The sequence below is a fragment of the Ambystoma mexicanum genome, chromosome 4q (assembly GCF_040938575.1).
Source record: "Ambystoma mexicanum isolate Mex_15411 chromosome 4q, UKY_AmexF1_1, whole genome shotgun sequence".
NCBI classification, from domain to species: Eukaryota; Metazoa; Chordata; class Amphibia; order Caudata; family Ambystomatidae; genus Ambystoma; species Ambystoma mexicanum.
In genome coordinates this window covers 1,234,074,746-1,234,097,154 of record NC_090928.1, presented here as the reverse complement: position 1 = coordinate 1,234,097,154, position 22,409 = coordinate 1,234,074,746, and the positions used below count along the sequence as shown (strand labels likewise).

At 45.8% G+C, this 22,409-nt stretch overlaps 1 protein-coding gene across 4 annotated transcripts in view; it reads left to right on the top strand.

Annotated features, from left to right (window-relative positions):
• LOC138468305 (uncharacterized) overlaps positions 1-22,409 on the top strand; it is a 441,590-nt gene that overhangs the window by 242,432 nt on the left and 176,749 nt on the right. For 3 of the 4 annotated variants that reach the window (XR_011268238.1, XR_011268239.1, XR_011268237.1), the window contains one exon: positions 8,943-10,425. Coding sequence is in view for 1 of the 4 variants with exons in the window: in XM_069608798.1 (XP_069464899.1) it covers positions 8,943-9,006 (64 nt within the window). In the remaining 3 variants the exon portion in view is untranslated. Of the gene's footprint in view, positions 1-8,942; positions 10,426-22,409 lie in introns of those variants that run through there. The other variant, XM_069608798.1, reaches the window with a different exon arrangement.

The window sequence follows — 22,409 nt, the reverse complement described above, 5'->3', positions numbered from 1 at the left end:
GTGGGCATTCTGTACTGAAGAATGTAGAGGGTAGGAGCAGCTTGCGGAGCTCCGGGACTCTTACCTGGCCGCCATCTTAGCCACCTCCCCAAAACCTTTCATTATAACTTTTGGCTAAAAACATTTACAAATTCCTCCTCATCAAGCACATGGTATGTGTGACAGGTTTTAAGGCATGCATGCATACAGTGCTCTTATCCTTTTTTCAGCTGCCAATCTTCACCGGACCTGCAGACAATGCCTTGTGAATCTACAGGTGGTATGGTCATGTGCGTTCTGTAATTTGTGTAAGGTTGAGTATGCATGACAAAATCACAATACAACATTTTTAAAAAGTGCTTTGTGTGGGGATCATGCTGAGGGTCTTCTGAAGTTGCCAGCACTATATGGAGTTCAAGGGAAAAGGTCCAATGCCTGAGATCTGCCCATTTCACACTGAACAGATGCTAGTTGGATGTAGGTATGGTGATGTCCATACCAACCTCAGTGTGAGTACAAGTCCAGTTTGCCTCCTGCAAGCCAGGATCCAGCCGGATCTCAAGCACGCAGAGGTGGCTCCTCTGATTCATATCCTTTGGAGGTTGAGCTCCACTGGACCTTGATGCCAGAAACTGCAGCAGCACACAAGATCACTCTGGTCATGCCATCGAGGGCAGCTGCTGGCAGAGTAGCCACAAGGAGAAGCATGACACCAGCCAGATCAGGCCTGCTTCCATATACAAGAGTCCCTGTGTCTCAGGACGAGGTGCACCATAAGAGCAAGCAGGAGTCCAAGAACCTCAATCAACTCTATAGGGGTGGCAGCTTTTACCCTGGTATTGGACATAGGGGTCCTAGAACTTTCCTCAGCTGATCTGCAATGTCCAAACAATTCTGGGATTATCATCTCGTACCATGGGATGGACTCTTTCCATGGTCCATCAGACTCCACAGTGCCTGGTTTCCTTTTCACAGCTGTCCCCGCCCAGGCCCATGGTACGGAAGGTGATTTTGACCAACATTCAGTGTCCCAGGTTAGTGGATTTTAATATTCAGCAACAGTTGTGATATACTCAGCCCTATTGCTCCAGGAGGCCCCCCTCAGTCCTAGGGATCTGCTGGTACACCCTTCCTGCTCGCCCATGGCCTCCCACTGTTGTTCAGAGGAAGAGGGAGTTGTCCTGGCCTCCTCCTGGTCAGACCAACTCCTGGACATTTTGTCTACATACAATTGTCTGGGAGACCAACCTGCGGATGGGAATCTCCCTGCCTCTGCCCAGACGCTGGAATCTGTATCCCTAGGCACTCTGCCATCCATTTTTCCACTAGGTCCTGTGCCATAGGTGGCCAGGGCCCCTTTTAGGGGTGTTCATATAGTAGACAAGTAACACGTGTGGATTCGAAAATAAGGATCTGTGCGCTAGTAGTCACTAATAAGTTGTGGTATGAAAAGTAGTTGAGGAGAAAGTGTAAGCAGCACCTCAACTCCCACCAACCAATCCACCCTGGTTGGAATAGAATTAAAGTATTAAATGAGGAGAGGGGGTGAGTGTGCGCTTTACACTAGTACAATAAAAAACAGCTTGATAAGTAGTTTGATATTTAATTCACAACAGCCGACACGTGTTTCGACACACAGGTAGTCTTCAAGGCACACTTGAAATTCAAATAAAGAGCTCCTGATAGCAGGCCGTATGTTAGGACGGCTCAGTGGATAAGAACAAACAAGGATGTTCTGCCGGCAAGGGGACTTCCCGTTTGATTGTTGCAGCTCAATTTGACGAGTTATATATTATTCGCCATTGTGGCATGATACTCACCTTGCCGGTAGAACATCCTTGATTGTTCTTATCCACTGAGCCGTCCTAACATACGGCCTGCTATCAGGAGCTCTTTATTTGAATTTCAAGTGCGCCTTGAAGACGACTACTAATGTAAAGCGCACTCTCACCGCCTCTCCTCCTTTAATACTTCATATAGTAGACACCACGTCCTCCGTGGAAGAGCAGCCCCTATTTCCAAACAGGCAGTTCTGGGGCGTGATTCTGAAGGCATTGGAGGTTCCAGGACTCATCACACTAGAGGAATACTTTAGTATCTAGTTTGCTTGCAAATTACAAGCACAGAGCCTGCCAAATGTATGCTTTGGAGGCTTCAGTCTTGGAATCTTCTATAGCTCTTTGGAACCTAGCTTATCTAAATGGTTGGACATTAAATGCAGGTCCTCTACGGAGAAGGTTTTCATTTGTGAAGGATAACCTATATGTAGAGTCAGCTGTAGTTTCAGCTGCCTTGGGTAAGAGAACGTTTACTGTACCTCAATCCTATCGAGCTATTCACCTCGAATTCTCAAGGATGTGCACACATTTGCAGAACATCTATTTCAGGATGCTTCCAAAGAATTTGCTATTCTCTTGAGTGTGGTGCAAGAAACCTTCCTAGACTATTGGGGCTTATTCAAATGTTTCTTAAGCCATCCCGCAAAATCAAGTGGTGCCACAAATCAGTGTTTTAGGTCTAGAAAGAAGCATGTGGCTGCAGCAGTGGCTGATCAAGTCAATTCTTCGGCTTGGTACCAGCCCACAAGGGAAGCTTTGGATTAAGAATAACACGAAGGCCAGACACTGTAGTTACAACACTTTTTTGGGGGACTGCATGCAAATAGGGGACCAACTCAGTTGCAAATCCAGGGGTCTTCCTAAGCAAAATAACACAGAATTACTGTCTTCCCAAAGTGTGGAGATCTCTCGTTCTCCCTTGCTCACTCACCTTCTCTCTCTCTTTCTCATTCATTGTGAGTAGTTAGGGATTTGGTCCTCTATAGCAGCAGTGCTAGTTCATACAGTTGTAAAGGTAGGTAAAGTACATCAAAGTAATCCAAACAGTAAAGCAAAAATAATCAAAAATAGAGTGTACAAATTGCAAGAAAATCAGCTTTTAATTTGCAAAATACGTCTGGGAGAATCAGAGAGCTGTGTGGAACTGAACTTGGGAACATCTCAAACACCCACTCGGGGCTACAATTTTTAAAGGAAGAAACCGCAAAATTAACATATTCTACAAATGCAACGTTCATTCTAATATTTCAATTGGCTATTCATCATTGAGCCCCTAAAGAAAAGTATACATTTAACAATATAATTGGAGGTTTTCTTTCTCTTGACCATCAAAATACCACCACTCGAACATGACATAACTTCATAGCACATAATTCATCATCTTAATTGGGTGGCACTCTTCATGTTGTAATTGATAAAGAAAAAGCTCTAGCCTAATTGGACAGCGACACCTGAGACTGCTCAGGCTGTAGCATTCCACTGAGGCAGACCAATCATGTGGTGAAAGGAAATCAGCGAGGCCAAAACTTTGTTGCAACCCAGGGAACATTACAATCTCTTCCCCATAATTGGCCATCTTGGCTTCCCGCCCCTTGCTCTTGATCACTCTGCAACTCCCATCTGCCAACCCTAGAAACAACCTCCCAGTTATCTTCTCAAACTAAATAGATGCATGATAAATCGTGTCTGAAGACCCTCTCCTGGAAATCAATTTCTCCTATTCGATTTTACCCAGGCACTTTACCACTGGACCGAGTGCCTTATCTTTCAGACGGGGCGCTCTGCTCACATCCTAGATCTTCATTTTGGCAATGCTGCTGTCTGGGCCTTCTCGCTTATCTCATTGTGTCCTTCACTACCATTATGTATTTATTCGGCTATCGTCTGAGAAGGCACCTGCTGTCGTGAGCAGAAGGTTGTGCCGCGTCCCTTTCCACCCTGATCTTGGCTGCTTGGAGTTTTCTGCCCAACAGCAGAAATAAAATTCAATTGATTGACCATAGCTCAGAAATACGGCATAGCACACTAAAATGGCCAAATCTGCAGCCTTTAACAATGGCCTATTCTAACACGGCAAACCTTTTGCTCATTACAACAACTACACTATAATAAAGCTCAATCTACAAATTCAAAATAAATCCAAGCTACATAACCGTTTCTAAAAATATAGGTGTGGTGAAAAGAATAATAAGAAATACCTTGCTACACGTGTGTTTTACTATGCAGCAGACAGCCTGAAAACTCCCTAGAAGTGTGGCAAAACGACGTCTACCCTAAATACAATGTCACACCACAAAAAGCATGTGATCACTGCGTCACTACCATGGACGTAATGCCTTACTAAAAGATCTTTCTTAACTTGTACTTGCACACACGTTGAGGACGTTAGACTTGCAAATGTACACAATTGCTGAGTAACTTGTAACACTCCGGTATCCTTAAAAGATAACATCACACAGGAGAGAGACCGAAGAAACAATCCTTACTGGCCTTCCTCAGTAGGCCTGTCCACCGCATTTTTTAGATATTTCTAGCCTCCCTGACTCTAACTGTGAGATGCACAAGGTACAGCTGGTAAACAGGTGTGCCCATCACTGGTGCATAGGCAAGTGGATGGTCTGATCATGGGGAGATACTACCTGTAAAGAAGGCATGGTATCAAAGTAAGACAGACTAAAGTGACCACAGTTCAAGGGTGTTTATTGAACTTTATCAAGGGTGTAATAAACGCTGATCTAAACCTAAGATGGGAGCAAGCTACGACCATCAAATAATAATAATAATGCAGTCCTAGTGGAGTCTCGTCAAAATAAAAGGGCCTATACTAAAAAGCCTATTGCCAATCCTTACTGCTAAGTGACAAGTAGTGTGGGGTAATGTTCATGAAAAAGAAAAGTGTTCACAAAATAAGTCCCCAGGGTCCCCAAACCTTACTGCCCCACCCACTGGGGGGCCTGTCCCACAATTTTTGAGGGCCCTCTCCCCCACCCCAAATGGAGGGGGGTGTACTTCACACAGCCGTTTGTAGGAGGCCCAGGGAGGACTGCATGAGGTGCCCCCGCCACCCATTTGGGGATAGGGGGGAGGGCCACCAAAGATTGTGGGACAGGCCCCCCAGTGGGTGGGGCAGTAAGGTTTGGGCACCCTGGGGCCAGATTGGCGCACCAGTTTGCCCCTCTGCGCCAAGGGGAGTTGGGTTACCAAAGGAAAAATGGTGAGGTACATGTGAGGTACCGTTTTTATCGTGACACAGGAAGGTAGGCCATGTGGTGTTGGCGGTGTGTTTCGGGGGGTGGCCAGAGCAAAATGTCTGAGAATTGTCTTTATTTCCAGCCAATTTCAGAGACAATTTCCCTCTGTCCCCTCACCGAAACACGTCACCTCAACAGATGTCATACCTTCCTGCGTTCCCACAGGTGTCCCGACGAAAACGGTACCTCACATGTGTGGGTGCACCTACCAGGGTGCAAAAGGAAAAGGGTACCCCACTGGTAACCCCAAGACTTTCGGCACATTTTGTTCATGTGGGCAACTTACAGATTTGGGTCTAGGGTGTCGAAGCCAGCAAGGAAAACATGAAACCCCATGCATTTCCCAAAAGAGGACACCTGTGGGAATGCACAGAGGTCTAACCTGCGCAAATCGGCCCACAATCTATTACCCAGAACCCCCGGAAAAGTCCAAATTTGGGTGTAAAAAACTCAGTTTTCAGACATTTCACTCTGCTCACCCACCGAAACACGCCACCAACAATAGATGTCATACCTTCCCGCATTCACACAGGTGTCCAGATGAAAACATTACCTCACGTGTGGGTGCACCTACCGGGGCGCAAAAGGAAATAGGCTACACCACTTGTAACCCCCAAAGGTTTGGGGTGTCAACCTACAGATTTGGGCCAAGGGTGTCCAAGCCACCAAGGAAAATGGGGAACTGCATGCATTTCCGAAATGAGGACATCCGTGGGAATCCGCAGAGGTCTGACTTGCGCAAATCGGCCTAGAATTTATTACCAAGAAACCCTGGCAAATTCCGAAATGTAGCGGAAAAAAACACATTTCTGCACATTTCACTCGGCTCACCCAACGAAACACACCGCCAACAACACATGGCCTACCGTCCTGCGTTCCCACACGTGTCCCGATGAAAACAGTACCTCACATATGTGGGTGCACCTACCTGGGCGCCAAAGGGAAAGCCTAAAACACGCCTAACCCCAAGTCTTTTCCGACAGCTGAATTTCACAATTTTTCAGACGGGCACACCATACAGATATGGGCCTCGGGTGTCCAAGCCAACAAGGAAAACGGGGAACCCCATGCATTTCCAAAAAGAGGACATTCTTGGGAATCTGCAGAGGTCTGACTTGCGTGAAGCGGGCCAGAATTTATTACCCAGAACCCCCAACAAAGTGAACATTGTGTTTTTTCCCCACCAAATAACACACTTTGTCGGGGATTGTGGGTAATACATTCTGGGCCGATTTGCGCAAGTGAGACTTCTGCGGATTCCCAGGGGTGTCCTCTTTTCGGAAATGCATGGGGATCCCTATTTTCCTTGGTGGCTTGGACCCCCCCGAGGCCCATATCTGTATGGTGTGCCCGTCTGGAAAAATCGTGAAATTCAGCTGTCTGAAAAGACTTGGGGTTGGGGGTGTTTTCGGCTTTCACCTTGGCGCTCAGGTAGGTGCACCCACACATGTGAGGTACCGTTTTCATCGGGACACCTGTGGGAACGCACAAAGGTATGACATTTGTTGTTTTTGTGTGGTTTTCATAACGTTTCGACCCATTTGCTGGTGCCCTTTGTCACACAACCCTTTCATTTCCCAAATGTGCCCTACGTTTAGTCGCTGCTTTAGGCACCATACAGTTTTGCAACCTGCACATGTCACCTACCCTTGAAAAGGTCTGCCTGTGAGCTTTCAAAAAATGTATGCTTGCCATTCCTCACCACATTGGTTTTCCTGATTTACACATGCTAAGTACTTCTGATCAGTCCATAAGCATACAACTCCTGTGTCCCATGGATCAGTGTTTGGCTTGTGGTATTGCTTGTTTTGTGAAACACTACAAGAAATGTGTGCTTTCCTAACTGCAAGAGTCGGGGAAATGTAGCAGAGCATTGTTTTTCTCAAAATTCATAGAAGACATTGCCGTACCAAGCCAACCATGTCCACCACATACCTTTTTTTCAGTAAGTTTCCTGCTTTTTCCCCAAACTATGGCATTTTCCCCTACCTAGTTGTAGCCCGACCTGCGCAAATCACCCATTCCTAAACTTGGAATTTTGTCTACTTTTCAGAAATGTATGCCTTTCTGTCCTCCAATTCGGCTTTGCCACCCTTTTCGTCCATGCATGTCCAATTGGCAAAAATTGCCAAAATCGCCTACCTCTCACAAAACGGTTGATGACGACCACATCAAAATAATTTGTTTTCGTTTCCCCTCAACCTGTTCTTGAAAGCCAGGAAATTGGGGAATTCAGCACAGCAAACCATTTGTTCTTGGCTCTTACAAGGAAAAAAACACAGGCTTCTTTGTACATCATTTTATTGGCATTTTTTGAAAAAACACAGCATTTTCGCCCTTTTTGGTTATTTTCTCTCACCCCCCTACAGCAACCTTTTATTCCTGCATGGCGTTACGACCGCCTACAGGTGGGGAAAAAGGGGCCAAGTTTGGCTGAGATATCTCCTGTAACAGAAATGTTTAGGTGGGATGAGGACAGACAATGGCAGAGGTGAGAGAATGAGAAGATGGGGATCTGGTAGAGTTGGAGCGAGAATGGGATAGAGCCAGCAATGAAGAAAATTTAGAAAGTCATACTGGTGAGAAAATGAGGTGGAGATTAGGACAGGAAGAGATTGGAGTAGGACTGCGAGCGAGGTGGAGGTTAGAGGCAGAATGAGCAAGAGAGTAGAAGGTGAGAAGAAGACTGGAAGAGATGTAGGGGAAAAGAAGGGTGTATAATTTAGCATTAAAAAAAATGAGTGGTAATGAGAGATGAAAAATATACAGTTGCAAGAAGATGGACAATAAAATGTTGAAGTTGGGCGGTAGGGATGGAGTAGGAGAAATAGACGGTGGATATTAAAAAGAGAGTTAAAAAAACTAACAGGGTGAGGGCACCTATGAGACGGGGGATGGAAAAGGGATACAAGTTGAAATGTAAGGGACCGAATAAGAGCATTGGAGGTGTGAAGCTGGGAGGTTGAGGTGATGCATTGCAATACACTATTCAGCACTTTGACACAATTCTGCCATCCACCACCACAGCTACTGAATTTCCTCCTAGCTCAAACCCTTTTCTAGCCACTGCATTTGAACTCCTGTGCCTTTTCCATATGTTCAACTCATTGAGATGCCCGGCTCTTTAAAAGAAGCAAGGCTACTAAGAATGTATTAGGGACAGTCTCATAATTTATGAGCCAAATTCACCCTATAATACAAAATCATAAGTGATGATTTTGTGTAACATTTCGATGTAACGGTTTTTATAACACTTGAAATTGCGGTCATCGTATGTCTTACAGACATGGTTCTGGTGTCATTCCATTCCACATTTAGCCCACTTTAATGGTATGCTGTCTAAATCTGCAGTTCCTAAGGCGTTTGAAGTCCATTCACTGATGAAGTTGTGTGTAAGTGATGATTTTGTGTAAGGATTCATATGAGTCTGGTGGCATTCCGTTCCCTATACATCCAACTTTGATGGTATACTGTCCAAATCTACAATTCCTAAGGCGTTTGAAGTTTATTAATTGACAATAACTGATGGAGTTGTGTGTTGAACTTGTTTAAGTGATAAGTGACAGTACCGTAACGCTTTGCATTGGGGTCATTATATGTCCTAAAGATATGGGTATGCTGTCATTCCGTCCCACATTCCTCCAACTTTGCTGGTATACTGTCCAACTTTCCCATTCCCCATAGGGGGCGAGGGGATGCAAATGAAGCGAGTATCCCTCCGTCGACCAAGCTGCTGAGTTCAACACGCAGCAATTAACGGGTGGGGGAAGGAGGGGAGTGAGCGACGCATGCCCCACAGGGGTTGGCCCCCCTAGTAATAAAATAAAAAGCTTATCTTGACAACTCATTTCGGAATATTTTTTTCCTTTCTCAGACCAGGAGGATGAATCGCTTGCTGGCCATTCGTTTGTGAAAAATGCAGCAGAGGGCTTCCGCAGGTAACGGAGCATGGCCTTGTTTTCAGAGACTGAAGTGGATTGGTAAAGGTGGCCTGCAATGGGACAAGATGAAAGGATGTATTAAGATAGTGCTTATCCCTGGGCCTCAAGCCCGGCATATTGGTACTGCATCTTGGCGCAGTACGCTCAAGGCAATGCGCAACTGTTATAAAGAGTAAGGGAATCTGTCAAGAGTTTAGGTAATATATAGGATAGCATAGAACATATATGGATACAATTATTTTCCAGTCCCAAATGGTAGGGTGAATGGTCCCATGCTGTAGTTGAGATTTTATGACTGGAAGAGTATAGCATAATAAACCTGTGTCACTGCAGCACTGTTAGGCCAAGTGAGGTTTACGTATCGGACATAGTTAACTGTTTTAAACTATATTTATAGCCATTGATTAGACAAGACTTGACAGAACTACAAGGTAATCCTAACGCAAAACAATGAACTTCCACAAGAGCAATAGATGGCAGCAGACTTCATATACCACAGTTACCAGCAAAGCCACACCAATGGGGCTCAGGAAGAAGACTGTGTCTGGACTCAAAGGTGAACTGGTGACTCAAACTGAACAACTGCAGAGCAGGTTACAAAACCAAGCCTGTTAAAATTAATTGAACATTGATCAAAAAGTAAACTCACAGGCGGAAAGTATTTGGATCCATATCACTACGAGAAGGAAATTCTTTATCCAGAAACAATATGATATGATTCCATTAATAAATTGTAATCCACATTACATCCTCATTAAGTTGCTGTATGTGATGTTTTGTATATTTCTGTCTCCAGAATGCAAAGAATGCCACTTGGGGTATGTTCCTAGCCAAACAACTGTATGTATATAATATGCTTCATAACTGTGGGACCGGCTTGCCTTCAAAGCCTTCAATTACTGTTGCAAAACACTCATGTTTACAATGGCATTCAACTGCATTAATCACCTGTGTAAGGCAGGGGGGGTGGTACATTGGTACTCATCAGTCAGCCTGACTGAAGTCCAGCAAAAGATTAGGCATCACTATAATCCCAAATACATGATGGACCCCATCACATTTTCCCTGCTATTTATTGACAGAAATATTGCATTGTGTGTCTGAAACCCTTGGTGAATCGTTCAGAGTTTAGGGGATATTGCAGTTTCCTCCGTCTAGTCTCTAGCTTTGTCTGTATTTGGCTTCTATGCGGTACAGGACTGCAGATGCATTCATCTAGGAGACCGGGTGCAATTGAACTGCCTAATATCTCATTCTGATTGCAGAACACTTAGTACACCTGTAGGAGGAAAGGGATATTAACAATGCAGGATACAGTTTGATGTATTGTCTGTTCCACTCATGCAAATGTTATGCGTGCTATTAGATATTCAGTTTTATTTTCACTGCCATTTAAATAAAGTGGTTTGACTAATATACCTTGCATGTGTTTGTGTGTACAAATGAAAGTGGTAGAAGGAAAGAAAATTAAAGAGTTGGAAATAAATAAAGGGAGAAGGAAACAGGGGGAAAGAAAAAGAAAGGAAGATGAGGTGTGAAAACAAATGCTAAAGCAAAAGGTATAGGAAGGAAAAGGAAACGACAACAAAGATTGAGAAGAAACATAAAATCCATTAATGAAATGGAAATAATGGGGAGAGAAAATGAAAAAGACGAGAGGAAATGAAAAAGGAAAGCAAAAATAGACCCAAGTCTAGGTACCTGGGTTGAAGTTCTCGGAGCCTTTCCAACATCTACACCTGTCTCCAGGACATTTTCATTACTTTGACTAAATGAAATCCCGGATGACCCCTTACTGTTTGCTTGTCCCTATAATTCTGGCCACCCACCAACCCCAAGGTAGAGAACCTGCAAGTTCTTTTAAACTCCAATAATTTCTCTGTTAACCGTAGCAATGCCATATTAAAGGGTCTAATTAGCAGCTCACCCCTCTTAGAAAGATCCTAATTACACTGCAATCCATTCACTGGGTAAAATTAGGGCCTTCATTCACCCTAGTTTATATGACTGTAACTCCATGAATGCCACTCTTCCCAAAAGCCAGATCTTAAAGCTCTAGACACAGCAAAACAAACGCACTCTTTCTTAATTTTATTTACAGGGACCACACAAGGCCTGTCTTAAAGTTCCTGCACAGGCTCCAAGTGGAGCAAAGCATCTCATTCAAAATCCTATGCATCATGAACCGGGTCAATTGGAACAAAGCCTGTCCTGAACCTCAGAAACATAGGGCAAGCACCACACTGAGGTAACCTCCAACATTTTCCAAAATTCAGAAAAATATCTAGTTGAATGTTGTAGAATTCTGATTTAGTTTAACACATTTTTAAATTAATTGAATAAAAGTTAGAACAGAAATGATCCCAATTTATTTTGGTGAATGAGCTTCATCTACAGGGAATCAATATCTACAAAAAGAAAATAGAATATATTGAGAATAGCATATAAAAATAACTATTATTCATAGCAGTATTCCAATGCTTCAACATTACTGAATGAATATGTATACTAAAGACTGAATGTCCTTAAAGTAGTCAATATTGGGCAGAGGGTCTGTTGGCATGAAAGTATTTTAAGGGTAAAATTCCTGGTAAGGACACGCGTCTTCCTTTTGTTCAAAATCGTAACCACACTATTTATTTATTCACATTTGTTAAGCGCACAGCAGCCTGTGGGCATTGTGGCGCTGGTTACAGTGGTTGTTCATAGGTTAGTTACAGTGGTCGCGAAAACACATACAGAAGGAAGTGGCCTTGTGGCAAGGTGGCGCTTGTTATAAATAGGTGCAAGTACAGACAATGAGCTATAAGTTAGTTGAAGAGTGTCGTTTTTAGATTTTTGCGGAAGGCATCGAGAGAGGTTTCAGCTCTGAGGGCTGTGGGCAGTGTGTTCCATAGCTTAGGTGCCAGGTAGGGGAATCCTATTCCTCCGGCCTTGGCCCTGGTAATTCGTGGCACTGTAAGTTGGTTGGTGTACCTTAGTCTTGTGGATTGTGTTTTGGCTATAGTGTCCGATAGGTAGGAAGGTGCGGTTAGGTAGATGCATTTGTGTGCGGTGGAGAGAATCTTGAAAGTGATACGGTCTTTAACTGGTAGCCAGTGTACATTTTTTCTGTGTACACTATGATATAAGAATGTGAATACGAAAATTTCAGTCTCTGATTAGTTCCCCTGCTGAGTATTCCACTGAAAGGTGTTCCTCCGCGGTGGTTGTGCTCTGTTTGTTCTGCATGAGACTTACATGAACACATATGTATCAGGAGAAGACACTTACTTCGACAAATTTTGAGAAGTTAGACCATATTTGCTTGTGTTCTTGTACATATTCCTTGACGCAGGCACATAATTCAGTAATGTTGAGGTGCTGGAATACTGCTATAAATGATGTATGTCTAGTTATTTTTAATATACTTGGCAAGGCGGATGTGGAAAGGGATTCATGGGGGCTATTTAGGTGAACCTTCAAGTAGTAGAAATGATGTTATGTGGATTTGAGGCTGCAATGACATCTCATTTCAGGCGTCACCCTCCATGACTATTTGAAACAGGAAAGGGCTGCCGGTGAGCCTCACTTGAAAGTTCCAGAGATGTGGGGAACAAAAGAGCCAATCCCAGGATGTCATTATTTAATAGTGGGGAACGGGTGACTGCGTACAGTGCTTCTCTTGTTTAAGGGGAGACAGTCCCAGCGCTGTTCCTGCAATTTTAGAAAGATAGGATTGGTCATGCCATTATGTGGCTCGACTATGCAGGTAGATACTGGTAGTGACATCCCGTTGCTGCTGTTGATCAGCGTTGTGTGGTGCTCTCTCTCTACTCTGGTTTGGTGAGTGCCCTATTCACTTTTGCCTTCATGGGTAGTTGGGAGTGTTGCGAACATGCATGACTGTTGTGTGTAGAGTGGCTACTTGCATATGCTTCCCCACACTTGAGTTCCGTTGTGGTGTTGTCACTCTAAGAATATGAAATCCTCACTGTGTTGATTGATTGAAAATATCCGAAAAGGGCCACTGGCATCTTTGCTTCCGATACCACGAGTCTATACAACAATAACACAGTGCCTGCCAGATTTAAAAAATGATGGCAAGCTTGTTCAACTTTTTGCCACCGCTACACGTACCTTATTTGTGCCTGATTGTCAGCAACTGAGGAGAGCCCATAGCTAGACAAATCTAGGAAACATGCCACCCACTGAAAGTATAAGAGAAAGAGAGGGCTCTGGTCAAACACACAGCCCAGATTTAATCATTAATACTAATCTTTCAGCTCAGCTAAACAAAAGCACACCGAAGAACGGGGCATGGATAAATGGATACACCTGGAGAATTAAGTGCGAGCATAACCAATCCAAACTCTGGAGAAAGCAAGGGGAAGGTATGAGCATGTAGGACCCTATGGCACCTTAGAAAAGCTTAGGGAAAATGTACTGAAGGGTGGTAAGGTCAATTTTTTGTTGCACAGTTGGGGAGGAGTTGTTGCTTGGTCTTGTAAAGAATCTGGACTATTCAGCCATTTCTCCAGAGAGAAGCCACCTCCTTTGAGGTTTATGGATGGTGAGCTCGCTAAGCAAGACCCTCCATAGGGGACTGGGAAAGTGGGATCTCACTGGGAGTGACTCCTCTCTAGGGGACAAGGACTCCCATTCCTATGAGGAACTCCCTATCAAGAATACATTGGCTGCATATTTGGGAATTGAAAACGCATGTGTTGCATCTGTTTTGGATTCAACCAATAGTGACATTACTACAATCTCTTTGGCTTCAGGTAAAACTGGATTGCCGTGAACTCAACAGTCTGGAACGACACACCCATTTCTTTTGTAGCAACCAACATAAAAAGATGAGGAACCTTAAATGGAGGAGGGAGTATCCTATGCAGAGGCAAGCCTCTGACGGGAAGACGTCCTGGAGGGGTGGGCTAATGCTAGATCTCAAGAGAGCGGTCGCATTAAGAGTGAGCTGGTCGCAAGGCATACGCCAGAAGGCTGGCATTGCAAAAGGCAACAAAGCCGGATCGGAGAACGCAACAGGGACGGTTGAAGGACCGTCTTGCCTGGTAGAGCGACCACACTGAAGCCATGGTGGGCCTGCAGCGTGTTAACCGACCCAGATATAAGATCACTGACTGTCGAGTCTGACAGAGAAAGGAAAGCAAATACTCCCAAGAAGGTAACAATGGGGAGAGGGGCGAGCGGCTCTGTTCCTGAGTGCTGGAGAAGCCCGTAGGGTTGTGAAATCCAGAAAAACCTGAACACTGTACATGGGCAGATATCCAACCGAGGCTCTGTGGACTTAAGTATATCAGAGGGCTTTGGGAGCACTGGATTAACAAGTGACATTGTTACATGAAGCCAAAAGAGTTACAGGAGCTCAAGAAACCCGAACGCTGGACACCGCCAGGTGCCCAATCGAGACCCTGCTAAATTAAGCATACCAAAGTGCCAGAGGGTTTGGGGTGCCCTAGAAGTAAAAATAAAAGGAATGAAGAAATAAAGACTGAGAACAGAGCAAAGCTGGAGTGTTCCATTGCTCAAACCCAAAATAAGAACACTATCAAATACAAGGTTAAAAGTGGTGGAATCTCACGAAGAAAATCGGTTTTCCTATAAAGAATAGGAAGTGTTGGATGTGTGTGAAGACTTAAGACTTGTCATTCAGAACCTGAAAAGAGAAGAGGGTTGTGAAAAATGGAGGAAATTTGACAGTTTGAAGAAAATTCTTTGGGAGGAATCCCAAGGAGTTTGACCAACCAAAGCTTGTGGTGTCTACAATGTGGTCTATTTTTGTGTTATGTTTTTCTAAGTGGCAGGGCCAGATAACAAGTAGGTTTTGGACTGAGGACTATTTTGTTTGGACATTTGACAAGCACAGTTAGTTTAGTTTATTAGGTATGGAATTACTCTCATAGCAATAGTGTTCGGCATTTTTTTCTTTAAATATAATACCTTTGCACATTTGCTTAGTCCGTTTTCTTCTTCTGGTTCACGACATAGTGTCAAATGTGGGATTAAGATCATCTGATAAATGCTTGGGACCCCTGCTGTTTACTCCAGGGCCAAAGCAACAACACTAGCCACCCCACAATCCATCTGGGTGGATTTTAACAGTACAGAGAATATCTCCATACCCCCTAACGAGAGATGCCTGATACCTACAGGGCTCAGTGTTTCCCTCCCACCTGGGGCGTATGTACGATTGGCCACAAATTCAGGACTTGCCTTGCGATAAGATGTGCCGCTGGAGTAATAGATCCTGATTATCCGGGGGGTGGGGGGTAAAGCTAATCATCCATAACTATGGGAGAAAGGAGAAGCCATAACACAAGGGTTATTAGAACAGGCCTTCGCTCCAGTTCCCCAAGAAGTGTTGAGTCCCTGAGGGAAAACGAAAGGGGATCACTGGGGTTTTGACCTTGTTAGAGATGAGGTAGATCCATTAGAGAATGTAGACATATCACCGCTATCTGACCTTGCCTATAGGAATGACCCAGCTCTTACAGAGGCCTTTGGAAGGGTACTGTCAGAAGAAAATGGGTAAAGTCAAGCTGGATTGCTATATAGAGGGGACGTCGGGAAAGAGGGTCTTCCCCGATGTCAATCAGTAATTCGCCAGAGTCCCCGGAAAATAGTGTTGGAGCTGACCCATTCCCACCTTACCGTCGCCCAGCAGGCAATAGGTAAAACCCAAAGCCAGATGATCCCCAGGTTTTATTGGCCCAGAGTATGTAAATAGATGCAAATAGCTGTCTCAACTTGTGCATCTGCCGAAAACCGCAGCCAGCCCAGGTCAGTTGGAAACCTATAAATTGGGGGTCTGGCTAGGAGCGCCATCACAACGGATGGCTTCCTAAGAGCCTCTGGCATCTGAGGGCAGTGAAAAATGCTCTAAAACCCCTTTCCCGCCAGCTCTTACCTAGGGAGATGAGCGAATCGGGCCTGCGGACCTGATGAGTTGAACGCATGTTCTCCAGGGGGTCTCAAACATCGGAGATCGTCAGCCTGAATGAGGAGCGGTTGCCTGACTCCAAATGGCAACAGCCATAGTGGGCCACATGGAATGACCTGACATGCTGCTTTTAAGATCTGCAGCGTGTTGACTGCGTGGCAAATTCCCCTCTGCTGGCCGATCCCAAGTTGGAGTTCCTGCTGAGATGGACTGGAGAGCCCTGTCGGTCATGGGCCCTGGAGCACGACGCGGGTTGCGTGGTGAGTGCCGGAGGCAAGTGCAGCATGATCGTAGCCCGGGGAGCAAAGGGTTAGTGTCAGACCGGGGCTGCTGCAGCACGCAGTTGTCAGCTTTAAGGATTCTCTGAGATATATGCATCTCAGGGCCCAGGCTTCCATGGAAAGCGTCTGAATGCTTGAACGTTCCCTTTCCTTAGGACTCCTACAGACTGCACGATCCAGGCATGTCGGCATCGTCTGTGCTTTGCTGAGTTGTGGCGACGTGGTTAACCGTGCATTGGGTGCTTGTCTCTGGCTTCAACTGCGAATCTACTGCCTCACGCCTGTGGGGTCTCTCTTTCTGTGGGCCTGGAGGTCCTGAAGTATCTCTTTGTAAAGTGCTCCTCTCAATGGAGATGGCACATCTATCAAGGTACTGGTGGTTGCTCCAGCAATTGTACAGCTTGTGACCAGGGAGATGTGCCTGGCTAACCCTCCAGAACAAAAGTGATACTAATCTGGGGTGAAGTGTGACTTTTGGGCGATAGTTATCGCCAGCCTAAAAGTAGGCTCTGCAGCAGGACATCTTCCTGCGGCCTCACAGCACTTGGTTCATTTGCCCACTGACATGGCGAAAACAACTAAAGCTGGTAGGCAGGGAGATCTCTCTATGATGTTGCAGCCAGCTGACGAGTCCAAACGCACTGAGGTGGTGGCTGCCCAGATGCACGCAGCAGACCTGTTTCTTCCTCTGCCTTCCCAAGTGTCCGCCAAAGCGGATTTGCAGGAGTTACTCGCTGAAATCCGAAAGGAGATTCCCAAAAGCACAGATGAACTATCTCATGAAATCTTGGCACTTGACAAGAGTGTTTTAACCAGAAAATAGGGTAAAACCAAATAGAACCCTTAGAATCTCGCTGTGAGGCTTTGGAGGACAAGCAAGAGAATGCAGAACATCTTACCCGCAGGAACAATATTTTGAGTCAAATATCAAACTGGACACGATGCATCAAATAAGACAACCAAACTCAACACCCCAGGATAAACCGCCAGGTGTTCTAACTAGAGTGCACTTCTTTGGAGAGAGAGAGAGTGAGTGTATCATGGCAGTTGCTAGGGAGTCTCCGGTGACCAACTTCTGTAACATTTTCCTCCTCCTTATATCAAAACTTGGCATTTTCCACCCTAGCAAAGTGGAGAGCTCTTCGTCCACTGACCGATTGGCTAAGGGAGAAACACAAAACCTACAGATAGGGATTCCCCACAGCGCTTCTCTTCTCACTCGAAGGAAGATTATTAAAACCTTAAAGCAAGGGGAATGCTTGCTATGGGGGGAAAGGAGGATGGAGGTGAGGGACTCACAGACCTTGATCCTAAGCAGGACCCAGGGGGCTCTGAAACAAAATGGTTGGGGAGGGGCAGGAAGATGAAAACCTGAACGGAAAGGGTGATGGTGGCTTCGCTTAGTACTACGTGTTGGTGTGCTCTGGTTGCAGGGTTTGTATGGACATGGGGCCCATTGTTCTCTAGTGTTTAGAGTTGAACAGTGATCACACTCCTATGTGCTTATATGGAGGAGGGGTGTGCTATTAAAGGATGAGTCTGGGATCCCTCCAAGTCGGATCTCCCATAGTCTGAGTTCCTGACTGGACTTGTGTTTCTTGTTGGGAGGGTGAGGGGGGGTTTGGGTTTCAATAAGTTTCAAAAAGTTACAGCGGAGTGGGCTGGATATACACTCAACAAGGACATCATGGGTGTCAGTAGATGCTCTCCAAATTCTGCTCTTCTTGGGGTGTGTCTATGGGTGATTTCATCAATGTTGGGGAAAATTGCGTTCAATTGGGGACGTGGAATGTCCAGGGCTTGAAGTTTTCACGGGGAGGATAGGGACTTCTCCATCTACTCACAGGTTCACAAGGGATTCTCAAAGCTCGACTTGATACTACTTCCCAGCGCACTGTACCCATGTGTCTGGGGTTGGAAATAGGCTTGCATACACTTTCTGACCACGCCCCTGTGTCCCCTTACCCTGTTGATTGAGGGTAGATCTGCATCTTTTAGACGATCCTGGCAACCATACAATCTAGTTCTGAATGATCGGGTGTTGTATAGTGAAATGGGTGAGGTCATCAAAAACTACTTTCCGCCTTCCAGCAAGCACAGTATGGGGCACAATAAAAGCTGTGGTTTGAGGGGAAATGATCAACAAAACTGCAGCCTACACTAGGGAATGCAAACTGATTTGGCTGCGGCTAGAGTGGGGGAGTTGAGGTTGCTGAGCTGGAATATCAGAATAGCGGTTCCAGGGCTTTCACTTAGAGCATTGAACATGGTGTGCAAAAAACTAGAGAAGCATCTGGCGGACAGGTCAGCACAGGCACTTTTGAAAATCAAGCAATATTATTATACTAACCGCAATAAGACCAACCGCTTGCTGGTATCCACATTAAAAAAGCTTAAGACACGTAGCAAAATAGTAGCCTTGCATGATGAAAAGGGAATAGATCTGAACGGGACAAGATGAGAATACTTAAAAATCACCTTGATGCACTGTTCTTATGGGGAACTATGTCCAAATTCACGCAAATGGAATGCTTATGGAAAGCTAAATTGCTGCGATTATCACAACAAAGGTGTGATTTGATACAGGGTCCCATTGAACCTGATGAGGTTCAGAGAGCAATTAAGACACTTAAAAACAAAGCCCAAAGGCTTATGGATTCACTGCTTCCTTTTATAAGAAATTCCAATTACTTCTGGTCCCTCATCTGACAGCTTTATTTATTTTATTCCTGTTGTCCGATAGAACTATTCCCCCAATGGGAACCTCCACTACTGTCTTGCTCCCTAATCCAGGGAAGGACTCAGCCTATTGTTATTCCTTCTGCCGAATTACACTAACGATGATTCCAAGCTGTTCTCTAAGACCTTGGCTCACCGTATGATGGTCATTCCTGACATCATAGATACAGATCGGACATGATTAATAATAGGGTGTAGCGCCCATGGTAATGTGTGAAGGATCTTGAGTCTGATTGAAATGGGCACACTACTAAGCGGGTAATCTGGGAGTGGTGCGCTGGACGGTTATAAAGCATTTAACAGCATGGACTGGGGCTATGTTCTAAACCCTCTTGGAGCTTTCTGGTTCGGTCCCAATTTCACCAAATTTGTCATATCAATGATCAAGAGCGATCGACCTCTCTTGGGATCAACGGGCAATACTCACTGTCTTTACCCATAACCAGAGGTTCCAGGCACGGGTGCCTCCTGCCCCCATTAGTGTTTGCACGAACTATGGAGCCATTCGTTTGTCACTTTTTCCACGGACTGCTATGCCTCCAGAGACTGTAGTCCTCCCCTGGGCCCTACTGGCATTTGTTCTTAACAATTTCTAATCCCCCCACCCCCACCGATTACGGTCTCCTACCCCCGACCCACTCCCTCGAAGCACTTCCTTGTTTCCCTCCGCCCGACTCCCATCCTGCCCCCTCCCCTGATTGGATATCCGCCGCCTGGCCTAACTCCAAGGCTTACTGCCTGCACGCCACATTTTCCACAGTGTTGCAGGTGAGTGCTAGGCCTCCAGAGACCGTAGTCGTCACCTGGGCGCTGCTGGCATTTGTTCTTAAAGTGGAATTCCACCCCACTGATTGCGCTCTTTCCCCCGTCCCACTCCTTGATAACTTCCTTGTTTCCCTGTCTCCACCCGCTCCCCTCCCTGATTAGACGTCAGAAACCCACTTGGATGACCCATCCAGAGCAGCCGCCGCCCGTGCAGCCCCTGTGGTGAAGAACTACAGCTCCCGAAGAAGCCTTTTCAGAACGTGTTTGCCCATGTTAGTCAGTGGTGCCTGCAGCCGTCAACCAGCACTGACCAACAAGGTAGGGGGATCGGAGCAATAGGAGACCAGCAATTACTGATCTTCTGTAAATTGTTCAATCCCATCAAAAATCATTCTAACCCCAACTGTTGACTTGTCACAATCACATACGCCCCGCAGCCATACATTTCCTCTACGTAGTTTGTGCAAGATAGTTGGTCCTAACCAGCCATATATTGCACTCTGATTGACCTAAACCAAACAATGCCTTGAGTAGATTGTGCCCCCAGCCACATGGACCACATAGCAGCTTTTCTTATTTAGATTGAATGTGCCAGATGAAGTAATTGGGACTGACAGCCACTTATCAGATTTGGCCTGATTGTGCCAGCTAGCACTAATTAAGAATTTCAAACTTAGGAGTTTGGATTAGTGCCTGCCTTTTGTATTACGGTTATTACTGCGCCTCCGTGGTAGGCCCTATCTCCGTCTATCCAGTTGTTACAAATCGAGGTGCTGCTATTGCATTTACTGTTGTAGCATTTTCTGTCATTACATTTACTGCTGTGCCCCCGTGGTAGGCCCTTTTCTCCCTCTATCCAGATGTCCCAAATCTAGGTGCTGCTATTGCATTTACTATCCTTGCATTTACCATTTTTTCCCCGTTTTTGGCACTTCCCCCTCTATCCAGGTGCCTCTTCTAGGTGCTACTGTTGCATTTAGTGTTATTGCATTTACCGTTGTGCCCCTATGGTGGGCCCTTTCTCCCGCTGTCCCAAGCCTAGCTGCTGCTATTGCATTATCGCCCACTGAATTTCTTCGTTTTAGGTGCTTCGACCCAGATACATCCCGCCCTAGCCCTCTGTACGTGCAGCTACTCACTAACCCCCTCATCGCCCACCTGCTGCACTACTTCATCCCACTACCATGACTGACATCCCCTTCCTGATGGGGATACCACGACAACAAAGACTACCTCTCCGCCACTACAACTCAGCCCCTTCTGTACCACACTCACCGCCCGCCAAACCATAATGAACCCCACCCGGCTCATGTCCCATATGACAGACATTATGCCAACAATCTCTGTGACTCGCTAGCTATCATTCAGGTAAACCACCCAATGCTCACATTACTGGAGGATTTATATATCTGTATCAATGTGCCCAGCAACCCCATGACCCAAGCATGGTCGACAGTCTAGAAGGGCTCAACCTCTCCCGACATACCACAGCCCCAACCCACTCCAGTAGCCACACCCTTGATACAATTTTCAGCTCCTATGACCTTGTCTCTGTATCTAGTCCCAAGCCGCTCATCTGGACAGTTCACTCTGCCATCCCTTTCTCTGTCCACACACCACCCCCTCCACCCATGGCTCTCCCTGCCCTCACACATGATCACAAATGCTGGAACAAAGTCAAGGTACTTCCTGACCTAGCTGAAGCCCTGCTACACGGTCTCCCAATTACAGACCGATCTCCAACACTTGATTCCTGGCGAAAACCATTGACCGCACTGTCTACTCCCAGCACAACCGCTTCGTAGAATCCAACAAACAACGCAACACTGCTCAATCAGGCTTTCTTCAGGCCGCACTATGGAACAGAAACCACTCTGATCTCGATCTGGGATGACCTCAAGGTCGCTGCAGACTCGGAAGGCTATGCAGCACTGGTTCTCCTTGACCTGCAGCAGCATTTGACACAGTTAACCATTCTATCCTCCACGACCGACTCCACTCCCTAGGAATCTGAGGCTCGGCACTCAAATGGATTGCTTCAAAACAATTGCTTTCCTCTCCCCTTTTGTCTCAGCCGCTCGCACATTGAACCCTGGAGTACCCCAAGGCGCTTGCCTCTCTGCTTTCCTTTTCAACCTCTATCTCACCACTCTACCAGGCATCTTCCGCGTGCACAACCTCACCTGCTACAACTACGCGGACGATGCCCAAATTATCCAGAGAATTCCCAAAACATGCTCCAACCAACGTCCCGACCTTGAAGCATGCCTCAGAGATATTGACTGATGGATGGCAAAAACCACCTCCTCCTGAACCCAGATAAACCTGAGATCATGGTGTGCAGAAAAACTGCCCTTCTCCCCCAACCACTCCCATGGCACCCCTCCCTTGGCATTCCCCTCCTACCTCCAATATAGTCAGAAACCTTGGCTGCACTATGTAAATTGTAATTGTAATGAATTATTTATAACGCGCTTAATACCCAGAGGTTTCTAAGCGTGGACGCGGGGATCGAACCAGTGCTGCTCAGCGTCATCTTGTTTCCAAGGCGAGCGCGTTGTCCATGAGCTATCCTCCAGAAACTATGAACTGGGGCTGAACCCTCTACTATCAGCTCAATAATGTATCAAAATCCTGTCACTACCACCTGACACTCCTAAAATGCATTTTCC